The following is a 13,554-nucleotide window of genomic DNA, read 5'->3' as shown; positions in this document are numbered from 1 at the left end:
ATTTAAAGATGCATTTTTATCCCCATTAATTTTATGCAGAAGTAACGGCAACAGTTTAATGTTTGATAAATCAAATTTCAAAAGTTGATTTCGTATGCATGACATGTATACCTGATTACAATTTAATCCAGGATTTACTTCTTCTCTTCAGATGTAGGTCATTCGTTGGCAATGTCAGTCGGTTGGTTAGTCAGTTGGTTGGTTGATCTAGAGAAAAGCCAAGAGCTATAACATCGTCCTCGTCGTCGTCGTATTTTCTGTTTCCATCAAAAGATTAGTGTCCTCCCTCAAACTTATCCGCCTACTTGGCGTATTATCTTCTCTCAATCCCAACGATTTCAATCCATCTTACCCACTTACACTTCATCTCCGGCCTCTTGCCACTTTTGCCGTACCAAACCTGTACCCTTTCACTCTTTGACCCTCTTGTCTCTCGTCTTCTTTAACCCTTTTGCCTCTATTTGTCCTTTCCTCAACTTTTACAGCTACTTCCACTACTTTAACAACTTCTATTTCCTTTTTTTTTTTTACAACTTCTCTTTTACTATCAATACTTTCTTATTATCCAGCCGACCATTGTCATAAGTCAGCGAAAGCTGCATCGGCAACGGGAAGTCGTAACTCCATTGAAAGATGGCGCCCATTCCGAAATACTCGCAAGTAGAACATTGACATTGATTAATGTTGCAATTCAATGGCAAAATGTGTGTATGCACTAGTCTACTCCACTATAGCTTTCTCCTTCAGTAACATATAGTATAGTATATTTATATATATATACATGTACGTATACATTGTACTATACGTTGTAGTTCTGGGTCACCCTCTTTTGAAATGTAAGAGAGCAAACGGTCGACTATTTCACTAGATCGACTGCTGTTGCTACTACTGATATATACAGTAGCATTCGTATAACACCTTCTATACATTGGCATCCCATAAATTTCACATTTGATTGATTGTGATAACGCCGGTTGCTACACTTTTCAGAAAGTCTTTTCGACATTGATGACTGATCCGTTTAGGTAAACGAGACTTGCGATACATACTTTTTTATTGCTGACTAATTTTTTCCTATCGATAAAATGACTGACTTATTCATTCATTCACTTATTGATTAAGAAGAATAAAAATTAACACAGATTAACTTTTTTTTATGCCGTTATTTTTTTAGACATGCATGGCGTAAATACAGACTTAGAAGAAATGGAACAAGTGATTTACCCTGGTATAGAGGTGTTTGTTCACGTGACGATACCGCAGAATCGCTTCATCATAGACCGCATCGAAATAGCATCAGCATCCAGCCCGCAACAAGAATTTTATCAGCCCAAGATGTGAGTGATTATTTATTCATGCTTTAGAAAATTTATATTTAACTAATATATATCTGAAATAGGGCTTTGAATTTCACAACAAGAAATAATATTTTTTCTTGCAAAAACTGTTGCAAAGCATGAAATTATACTAATGTATGAAATGTAAAACACAATGCATTTTCCCAACAGACAGAGAATCAAATTACCTGGTGAAATGGTTGCAATATTAGGAAACGTGCGGGTTAGATAGTTTCGGGTTTGAAAATTGGTTTCTCTTGTCGAGAGAAAGTCCGTGCTAGTTCTGTACAACCCTCGTTCAACTATCTTCTGGCTTCTCCATACAAAATCCTCAACCTACTTTTCATTTCATCCCTTCGCTCGTTTTTCTTTTTCCTCTTTTACTTTTTCTCCCCTTTCCAAAAAATATTCTTCCTCACGGAGACAAACTTTTTAACGCGCGTTGCTCTAAATTGCTTTACTTCACCTGTAATGCCAGCACTCGCAAGCGTCTATCCCGCTTTAATCCTCGAAACATTTGCGATTGTTCATCGCTAAAAAACAGCAAAAAACACGTCAAAAAAGGGAATGCAGGAACTTTACATAACAAAAGAGATAGCGGACTAAAAAAGAATACTGTGACGCATTAATTTACTGAACCAACGGAGCTTAAAAAAAAAGACAGCAGTTAAGCAGCTGTAAAATTATATCACTGACTTTTATAAACGAATGTCTTAGCGAAGTAAAAAGCTTAATACAAACAGATATCACGGTAGATACATCAATTTGAAAAAAGTAATGGGTAGATGTGACGTTAATGGCCTGCCAAAGTATGTTTAATGTACACTATTTAGTACACTCTTTATTTAATCTTATTTTTACTCACTTGACAAACTATCAAAGTGTCTTCTCTATAGCACTTTTGAGCTGAGTTTGTCAACAAAAATGTGGCAAGTAGGTTCCCTCATTCTACTTTTACGGTGCCTTCAAAGTAACAACTTTACCGATATTTTTTTAGCCCTCTTTACTCTTGAATTTTTTCCTATCTTCATTTTCTTACCGAATCACTCGAAGGGAAGGCTCAATAAAAAAAAAAAAGTTGGTTGGTTCTTGAAGTCGTGACTCATGATGGTAAACTTGCGGGTGGTATAGACCCAACACCGTTTCTCCATTATTGAGAATTACTGCGATCGTGTCTCCGTGTTACAAAAGGACGTTGATCCCAGAAGATTTTGTACTCGTAAAATATAACACTGTGAAAACTTGAATATGGTAAATATGAAAAAAATTTTTTTGACGCAGAACGATAGAAAATAATATCAAATGTCAAGGATTAATTGACATTGATGTATCGTATTTTATTTTTTATGACAAGGGTATTTTATATATTTTCGGGTGAATTTAGAAAAGATGGTTGTTCTTGTTGATGTATATGGGGCATTCCACGCCAAATCGACCACTTTTGACCCCGACCCTTTTCGATTTGGCTGAAAATTTTTTTTCCTTTTATACCCGATTAAAATCATTTTTCAGAAAATTTTCAAATTTTTTTACCCAACCCAAAAAAAGTTATGAGTTTTTCAAAAATAAGGCTTTTATTTTATCAAATAGCTATAACTTCTTCAAGAATTGACTAATCGGGACGTTTTTTTTTTCAAAATTTTTGTCATTGAATGTACTTTTAAAAAAAAAATACAAAAAAATTTTATGATGATAAACTCTATGAAATTTTCAGTTTTTTTGAAAAAAACCGTGATTTTCTTAAAGTACGTCATGTTTTATTTTTTTTTTTATTTTCTCAAAAAAAACTTCATTTAATGCTGCAATTTTTCCCGCCGATCCTAGAGTGGGCCGACTATTCCTTCTATTTTTTTTTATCAATTGAAAAAAAAATTTTTGCCCAGTTGGGCTTATTTTGCTAAACATCAGTCTGGAAATTTTTGAGGATTTATAGATGACATCCGGCTTTGAAGAATTGAGACGAAAAAATTCATTGATAGTGGTAATCCTCCAAAATAAGCCCAACTGGGTAAAAATTTTTTTTTCAATTGATAAAAAAAAATAGAAGGAATAGTCGGCCCACTCTAGGATTGGCGGGAAAAATTGCAGCATTAAATGAAGTTTTTTTTGAGAAAATAAAAAAAAAAATAAAACATGACGTACTTTAAGAAAATCACGGTTTTTTTCAAAAAAACTGAAAATTTCATAGAGTTTATCATCATAAAATTTTTTTGTATTTTTTTTTTAAAAGTACATTCAATGACAAAAATTTTGAAAAAAAAAACGTCCCGATTAGTCAATTCTTGAAGAAGTTATAGCTATTTGATAAAATAAAAGCCTTATTTTTGAAAAACTCATAACTTTTTTTGGGTTGGGTAAAAAAATTTGAAAATTTTCTGAAAAATGATTTTAATCGGGTATAAAAGGAAAAAAAATTTTCAGCCAAATCGAAAGGGGTCGGGGTCAAAAGTGGTCGATTTGGCGTGGAATGCCCCATATGTTAGGTAGTACTTTTGATGTAAGAGGAGCTTTCCCTAACTTCTTAAAGTATCATCAGTTTTACCAAAAAAACCACAAACGGACTTTGATACTTGTAAGAGGCTTACGGATCTCTAGTAAATGCGGATGATTGCAGCTGTAGAATATATATACAAAGAAAGAGGATTAGGAAAGTTGTGCAAATGCGAAATGCGAATCTCTAATTTACTACTAGAGCATACAATTACGCTTCAAGTTATCTAACTTTGATATTATGTCTACTCGATTACAATATAGTCTGTGGATTATCACTATTCCTACTGAGTAATACATACTAAATTCATTTAGGGAAAGTTAACAACTTATTAAATTTCTCTATATAATTATTAGGGTAGGTTGAAAAAAAACTTTTTTTTTGTTTTTCTTAGCATGGGGGTAGAATTTGTACCTTATAAAAAAAAAAAAAATTTTCAAGAAAAAAAAAATTTTTTTACTCAACATTTTGAGGTGGCCCACTCGTTTTTTAAATAAATAATTGATTAAACGGGGTAGTTCCAACGAAAAAAATTTTTTTATGTCCAGATCGTGGAAAACATCAAATAATTGTCGAATGTGATTTTTTTTAACTTCACTTTCATTTTAATTCAAAAGAAAATACTTTTCATTTTTGAATTTTTTACTTAAATTACAAAAATAATAGGAAAAAAATTTTTTCAACTTCTGACTTTCAATTAGCTTTCAAGGGGACACCCTACAGATTCTAGAGCACCATGTTCTTTTTTTCGTTGGGACTACCCCGTTTGATCAATTATTTATTTTAAAAACGAGTGGGCTACCTCAAAATGTTGAGTAAAAAATTTTTTTTTTTCTTGAAAAATTTTTTTTTTTTATAAGGTACAAATTCTACCCCCATGCTAAGAAAAACAAAAAAAAAAGTTTTTTTTCAACCCACCCTAATAATTATATTTCATTTATTCACTTGATTATATTTTTTTGCAATTCGTTGAAATAAAAATTCAGTAACGTCAGTCGTAGAAGCCTTAAATGCAGACTTTTGTTGACCTGATTAATGATAAGTAGAAATTAATTTGAAGTAAAATGTTAGAAAGTTAGTATTTGAATTTTGTCAAAACCATTTCGCTCTGGTGTATTCTATATATTTAATAATTTTTGAAGCTTCATGAGTATGTTGACATTTTTTTGCCGTAAGAAATTCAAAATTAATTCCATGTTCATGTCATTACATCTGAAGTTTATTTCAAATTCTACAGTTGCCCCATTTTTAGAATTATATTATAATAATTTCACTTACAGAGTACTAACTAGAAATTTATATCGTACAGTATAAATTTAAGTTAACTTGAAGTAAAAATAGAGAATACATAGAACACTGAAAAAAAATTATATTCTGCAAAAACAATATTTTTTTAAATAGTAAATCAATGAAATATTACATTATTCATTTCATATTTAAGTTGAAGAATAATTTTCTTGACGGAAGGAAATTGGAATTTAGTTACAGTATTCAAAAAAAAAAGATCAGCATATCTCGAGCTGAGTTAAGATTTTTTCTATTAAGAAAATGATTTTGAATAAAGTCGTCAAATTTTTGCAGTTAAAATATATGAGATTGAAAATTTCTAATAGCATAATTTCTTATAAGAATGAAAGACCATATATCTAAAATTTATTTTTTTCTCTCAGTGTACACGGAAAAAAATTTACTGTTGCTGCAACAGGAGGCATTCATGTTGCAGCAACAGGATTAATACTGTTGTTGCGACGTAAATTTTTTTCCGTGTATATATACGATATAGGGGAGGGGGGGGGGGTAAAACGGGGTACCTAAGGAAATACTAAGTTTTCGAGGACTAAAATACGCTAAATCTTTTTGTTTTTAGTGATATTCGAGGTAAATAGACAAAATTTTTAGCTGCCGTTGAAAAATAAAATTTTTATTTTTGGCGGGCAAAACGGGGTACCCTTAAAAAAAGTTGAAAAAAAAAAATTTCTGAAAATTGATCAAATTTTATTACTTGAATCTTTTATATGTAATATACATAAAGAAAAATGACATTTCACATCATTGGTGGACACGGAGGCAAAATAAAAAATTTTTGTGGGGCAGAGAGGCCTCCCTCCAAAAAATGATATTTTTTTTTTTTTTTTTTAAATTGTTTTCATTATTAAGAATGTATTTCTTTCTCTTGACAACTATCTCTGGTTTTATAATACGCAAGAAAAATTTTTTTAAATGTAATAAATCGGTTTTCCCTCGATTAGCTTAATTACTAATTGCTATTTAATATAAAAAAACAATTCTGTATTTCTTATTTGTCATTATTTTGAACATAAAAAACGTGTTTTTGGATTTTTTAGATTGCAAATTATTTTGCATTATTTAAAATATTTTATCAATAAAAAAATAAAATATTATTTTCGAATATTTTTAGTGGCCAAATTTGCCCCAGCTATAACAAATCAGCCGAAAAATGGATTAGTGTATTATATTTTTTTCAATTTGACGATAAAAATATGAAAGAATCATTTTTTAAAAATTTTCGGCTGGTCCATTTTGCCCTAGGTGTTATGGGTAAGGCTAAAAATGCGGAATTATATCAAATTTTTTTTAATTTAACGACAAAAATTTGAAAGAATCATTTTTTCAGGATTTTCGGCTGGTCCATTTTGCCCCAGGTGTCATGCGTAGGGCTAAAAGTGCGCAAATATATCGGATTTATACTAATTAGACGAAAAAAAAAAATTTTTTTTTTTCATAAAATTTTGAGGGTACCCCGTTTTGCCCACCCTACCCCGTTTTGCCCCCCCTTCCCCTATATATCGTTTAAATAGTTTTTTTCAATGCATTCGTTATTTTTGCATTTATCAAAAAATTTCAAAAATTACCTTTTTGACATCAATCGATGGAAAATGATTTTAAGTAAAGTAAATATATTGTATCACTTATAAATGAATGGATGAATATTAAAAATGTTTGAAAACATTTAAAATATTAATCAAAGTGAGTAAAACGTTTTCATCAATTTATTTGAAAATAAATAAATATTGATTCGCTAAACATCACAGACAGAAGTAAAACCGTTTTATGCTGGGTGAAATACATAATAAAGTGGATTACATTGCCGTAATATAAATTTAAATTGAAATAAATATTTCATTATATCAAAACCGGAAAAATAATATCCGTAAATTTATCCCCAATTGGTATTTAATTTATGTTAAAATTACTATTACCAGAGATTGTACACCTGGTGAACACACTGAAAATTGTGGTGCATAGAACTGGATTGTATAAAGATTTCCACAGTCGCGAACAAATTTTCTCCAAGATTCAACTTTTTTTTATGTGTGCTAATTTCAATTTAAATCTCTCGCACCAGATGGTGCCTTTTTTATTCGCTGATTTTTTTCCTTTCTCTGTGGTAAATACCGCCTGCATTTAATTATAAAAAATTGTTTCGACTCATTGGATTATTTCGAATAAACGTTATTATCATCATTTAATTTTAATTTTAAGTGATATAATTTTTTAACGAAAATTAAATAAAAAATTTTTAAATTATAAGTAACCATTATTAATACTGCACGTTGACACTATAATTACTTTATTAATTAAAATAAATAATTCATTAAATTTTAACCTCAACAATAGCAAAAAAATTTTATTCGTAAATTCACGAGATAACTTTTTTTTATGGCTCAGTTTGAGTGTGAGAAAAATGGTTGCAGATGATAAATGGATGATAGTTTAATTGCGTTAGGTAGAGAAATAAAACAAGGAATCAAAATTATATATCTCAGACCGTAGGAAATTGTTCTTGGATATGGAATTAAAAAAGTTGGTAAATTTTTTTTTATTCAATATTTTTATACTTTTTGGTTTTTTTGTTTTTCTCACTGAGAAATACAATTGAGTCGCGTTATGAGTTCGCTCGTTATGAGTCCGTCGGCTTATATTTTTCTTGATGACATTCCCCCTCCATGAACTAAAAAAAAAAATTCATTTCAGTCTCTTGATATGAGACCGGATCGTGGTGAGATGAATTAAACGTTATTTTATAATTAAAATACACAATACAACTTCTAATAACATATTTAATAAATTTTATTGCTATAACAATTAGAAAATACGTTTTATTGTAATAAATAGTTAAATAATTACTCGTGAATAATGAAACATATATGGTCATACATGGAGCATATATGGCCATACATGGACATACCAACTTTTTTAAAACAGTCATGCATGGCCATGCATGAATCTATAAGGTCATATATGGCCATACATGGTTTTGTATGACTACACGGAAAAAATTAATCGTGAATGCAACATGATGCAGTCTTGGTAAATAAACATGATGAAATCATGTTGCATTCACACGATTTGTCATGTTTCGGCTACATGATCATCATGTTGCGGTAACATGAGAAAATAATGTTGCATTCACATGAGAAAATCATGTTGCATTCACATGATCTGTCATGTTTCGGCTACATGATAATCATGTTGCTGCCACATATTGTCATGTAGCCGAAACATGACAAATCATGTTGCATTCACATAATTTTCTCATGTTACCGCAACATGATTATCATGTAGCCGAAACATGATTATCATGTGAATGCCACATGATTTTCTCATGTTACCGCAACATGACTATCATGTAACCGAAACATGACAAATCATGTGAATGCAACATGATTTCATCATGTTTATTTACCAAGACTGCATCATGTTGCATTCACGATTAATTTTTTTCCGTGTATGTATGACCATGTATGCTCGTGAGTAATTAAACATATATGGGCGTATATAGTTCATATATGAAGTATATATGGTCATACACGGAGCATATATGGCCATGCATGGACATACCAACTTTTTGAATACAGGCATGCATGGCCATGTATGAATCATATAAGGCCATATATGGCGATACATGGTTTTGTATTACCATGTATTTCCGTGATTAATTAAACATATATGTCCATATATGGCCGTATAAGATTCATATATGAAGTGTATATGGCCATACATTGTTTAGTATGACCATGTATGTCCGTGATTAATTAAACGTATATGGCCGTATATAGTTCATATATGAAGCATATATGGCCATACATAGAAACGTATGACTATATATGACCATGTATGTCCGTGATTAATTAAACATATATGGCCGTATATGGCCGTAAATAGTCCACGTATGGGCATGTATGGCCATACATAGTCGTAGTGCTGAGTACTATTCCGGACAGTAGTGGATACAGTCCAGATAGCATACACTACTGTCTGAAATTTTTCTTTTACAGAAAGTACTCAGCACTATCCCAGAGAGTTGCCATTGCTATATTGTTTTTTCTGTGTATGATATACATTTCTTAAAATAGGACTCTGTTAAACTATATTGAATATAATTTCAACTATATGTTGACCCGTGAAAATGAATAATTATATAATCATAAATTGATGGACTAATAATTATGGACTTATCAATCAGGCGAACTCATAACGCGTTTATGAAAATAATCACGTACGCTCTCACACTCTTGTAAAGTAGGGGAAGTATAATCAACTGCTGAACAGAAGTGGGGGTACAGGAATTCTGAGAATTATATTCCCCTACACCCCTGTAGGCGGGCTCATAACGCTACTCGACTGTATAAATACGGACGGTATTATTTTCTTGGCAATTATATTTGTTTTTTGTCAATTAAAATAGCGTGACAATAGACAATTTATATAAATAAATTGAAAAAAAAAGAATAAATAGCGCATATAACTTACGTCGTTTAAAACTTTATTATTTATTTTCCGATGAAAAAGTTTAAACTTAAGCAAACTGACGCTTATTCTACTAATGAGTAGTAAAAAATCTAAAAAAGTTCGACTGCCAAAGTCTACAATTTTAGTTGTTGAGAGTTTATATTTAACAAAGGCAAATAAAAAAGTTTCAGCAAACTAAAATAAGCAAAAAACATAACAAGCATGGATGGAAATAAAAACAAAATTTTGTTTAAGAAACGAGTGACAGACATACTAGTAAAAAAAACCTTGACTACATAAAAGTTAACATCAGTCTTCGGACTACTGTAATCGATAAATGTTACAAAGCTTTAAAATATAAAAAACAAAATAGCATAGACAAGTTGTGCAAGAAATGATCAAAAGTTCCGCTCAACTGTGGAGCTTTTTTTAAAAACAACGAATACAACTTTTTTTTTTAATAAAATAAAAAAGGGAGTGATAGGAAGACAGAAGACAAGAATACAGAAATAGAAGTCGATGCACAGTACAATTTTTTCGAATATATTTTAAACGTGGGTAAAAGTTTTTAAGGAAAAATATTTCGTTGTAAGAGACGCAAAACCCGAGATCATCGAAAGTTGAAACGGAAGTAAATATGAAATATCGAACTGACAAAACTGTTTGCCGATATTTTTTTCCAGTTTTCATGATATAGATAAAAATATTATAAAACAAAAAATTGCTTTTCTAAAACTTTTTATCAGTATATTTAAGAAGTTAATTGTATATTTAATTTACGTTCCTCGTAAAGAAGTTTCATGAAAATATTAAATTTATTGAAACTTTTTATAATATAATCTAAGCATCATTAATAAAGTTGATTGCCGATATTAAATATAAAGAAATTCTGGATAAAATGGGTCCGTTCAGAAAAAAATGTACTCTGTTAAAAATAATTTGAAAATTACAACACAAAAGGAATTGGATTTTCATAACTAGATATTTGAATTGTATTTTCAATGAAAAAAGCTTTAAATTTAATATACGTAATTTAATAATCAAGCTGGTATTCAAAATTAAGAAAAAAAAATATGAATTTTGATAAACGTACTTAAAATTTATACTTGATTTTTAAATTTTCAAAGCAAGTATTTAAAATTCTAAAACATATATTGAATTTTAAAAATTCTATTTGAAATTTCATAATACTTATTTGAAAATTCAAAAAAAAGTATTTGAAAATCCAAAGTGTTAATTTGAAAATTCAAAAACGTGTGTTTTAAATTCTATATATAATTAGTAATGAAATTCCAAGCACATAATCGAGAATAAAAATTTAAAAGCCGCTTCTTCATTAATGATTTTTGATTCTTAACTTTTCAAACTCTAGCATAAAACGTAACTTGTTAGAGCTTGAAAAGCTCGAAAATATATTCACAGTGATGTTTTCAAGCTCCTTGAGCTCGAAAACAGCGGGAAGTTTGGGGGCTGGCCCGCAGGGCCAACCGACGCCCAGACTTTTTTTACAGTGTACTCTCTTTATATCGAATACATAAATCTTTGATTTTTTACTTATATTTTAAGACAATAAGACGAATTATCATAAAAAAAAATTCATTTGCAAAGAAAGTGGGGTACTTTAAAAAAAATTGCACTTTTACCAAAGTTTTATAAGTATTATGATTGACGTGGAAATGTAACCGAGAGATATGACGTGTAGTAGAATTTGAGAGTTTAAGTGTCGAAAAATATTTGAAGGAATGAGTCATGGGCATTTTAAATTACTAAAATGAATTGTAGAACAATAAATTACAATTTGAAATTATGATGGAAAAAATTTTATCTACTAATTATTAAATACTCTATTGCGCATAAATTTCTCTTCAATTTACATTTAATATAGTATTCCTAACTCTTTGGAATTCGTGGTTTCCATAATGAAACTATGGGTAATTAGTTTTGCACGCAACTATTTTGAAACCACTGTGATTCTAAAAACTCATAATTTTCATTTACTTCTACTCAAACTTTCTACCTCATAACTAGTCATTCGTTTCAAACAATTTTACTGAATGAAATCAAAATTTGTGTACATGGTACATCATGTAATAATTTATAGATAGTTGATAAAAGCTAATTATCAAATAATGTAGAAGGTAAAAGCAAAAACTTTGAAATTTCAGTTCAGTATCGAAATTATGGTTCCGCCATCGCCGTAAACTTAAGTCTTATTAGAAAACTAAGTTTACAAATCACAGATTAAATTAAAACTTATAAGCATGTTTAATATTGATTATTATCTTTAAATATGAGTATTTGTAATTATTTATAGTTTATAATCAGTTTCAATGTACAGGAAAATTATTATTACATTTTTAAAAGCTTACTTGGTTTAATTTTCGATACTGACCTGATAATACTTCAAATAATTTAAATTTAAATGTCAAAATTTTTCTTGACTCACATCAACTTTCGTTATATGCTGGGTTTTTAGTTATTTCTGCTAAAAATTTGTTTCAAACAAAAACTCTAAACGCAAAACACAGCTCGCGGCTCGATGCAATATTCAATAATCTAACGATCGATATTTTTATTTTTTTTTAAACTTTAATTTGTTGGAGAGAAAAACGTGGATGAATTTTTTATTTACTGTGCACGTGTTATAAGAATATTGATATTTGTTCAGTTGAGTGAGAATGAGAAAAAACGTGACAACTTTTCTTAATAAATGAATGCTGCTGAAATCCTTTAATTACATATTTCTAGTTGCAAAAAAAAACAGTGACAGAACTTCCTTTAATTAAATTTAATGCATTGTTCGTACAAAAAAAGCTTTATAGAAATTTTTTATCAACTAATATTATTGCTGAACCATATCATAGATTGAAAAAGCTATAGTCGTGCATTATATTCGCACATACATGAATCCCGTCAAAATCTTTAGAACTGAACTGCTGATTGGACAACCAGAAATACAATCAGCGTACTAGAAGCCAATTGACTTGAAATCCAATCACGTACAACGTATAAACCTTCACATGTACTTCTCTTCAAACCCCTGCTCTAGTTGTGCATTTTACTCGTGCTAAAATTCATCGACAATTTGAGTTTAAATTTCCGAGCAACTACAGTCAAATTAACGCCATTATAGCATTAAATCATATACTTTCATGTACTTAAATCGAAAACTCTTACTTTTACAAACTTTTTCATTTTATTTTATTATGCATACATTTTTATTTTTTTTTTTTTAATATCAAATGGACAAGGAAAATCTATATATGGAAACCATTTCTTTGTGAACATCTGTGACACACATGGAAACCACATACTACATATCTCGTACGCGAGAATTTTCTCCGTATTTTATATATTTCTGGAGGCAAGTGAAGCAGCTCCAAATTAAAACGTTCAATGTAGGAAAATCCACATGAAAACTCCAGCAGAGTATTCATATATATATACAGTTACATTGAAACTCATGCTTTCATACCTTCGGCTTCTCATAGTGCAAATGCTTTTTTTTTTTGTACTATTTCGAGACGTACCGAAATGATTCTGTGCTAAGCATTTATACATATATGTTTGTGTGTGTGTGTGTGAGTGTGTGTGTTTATATGTATATAGCAACATACTTATTTACTGTATATCCGAATACTGCATCGCCTTGGGCTCTACGATCTTACTCGTTGTACAACTGCAAGAGCCATACTGGCTCTACAACTATGGCCGAGTATTGTACTCACATACAGATGGCGTGGATGATGCTTTCTGTTCACTAGTATATTTTGCCCTCGGGCGATACTCATTGACGACGATTCATCTAAAATGACGAATCTTGAATATCAATAAAAATATCAAACGCTATATATATATATATATATATATATATATATATATATATATATATATATATATATATATATATATATAAATGTATGGAATATCTAGGATGTTAAAAATAGCCCGTTAATAATTAAAAGAGATAAA

At 29.9% G+C, this 13,554-nt stretch overlaps 1 protein-coding gene and 1 long non-coding RNA gene across 6 annotated transcripts in view; one reads left to right on the top strand and one right to left on the bottom strand.

Annotated features, from left to right (window-relative positions):
- Positions 1-13,554, bottom strand: part of LOC130667874 (uncharacterized) — a 268,882-nt gene that overhangs the window by 74,476 nt on the left and 180,852 nt on the right. The gene's annotated exons all lie outside the window — the stretch shown is intronic.
- Positions 1-13,554, top strand: part of LOC130667867 (uncharacterized) — a 188,585-nt gene that overhangs the window by 58,045 nt on the left and 116,986 nt on the right. The window contains exon 4 of the mRNA XM_057469745.1: positions 1,175-1,337. Within this exon, the coding sequence (XP_057325728.1) occupies positions 1,175-1,337 (163 nt within the window). The remainder of the gene's footprint in view (positions 1-1,174; positions 1,338-13,554) is intronic.

Source organism: Microplitis mediator, chromosome 5, assembly GCF_029852145.1.
Source record: "Microplitis mediator isolate UGA2020A chromosome 5, iyMicMedi2.1, whole genome shotgun sequence".
Lineage (NCBI taxonomy): Eukaryota > Metazoa > Arthropoda > Insecta > Hymenoptera > Braconidae > Microplitis > Microplitis mediator.
This window is presented reverse-complemented; position numbering and strand designations above follow the sequence as displayed.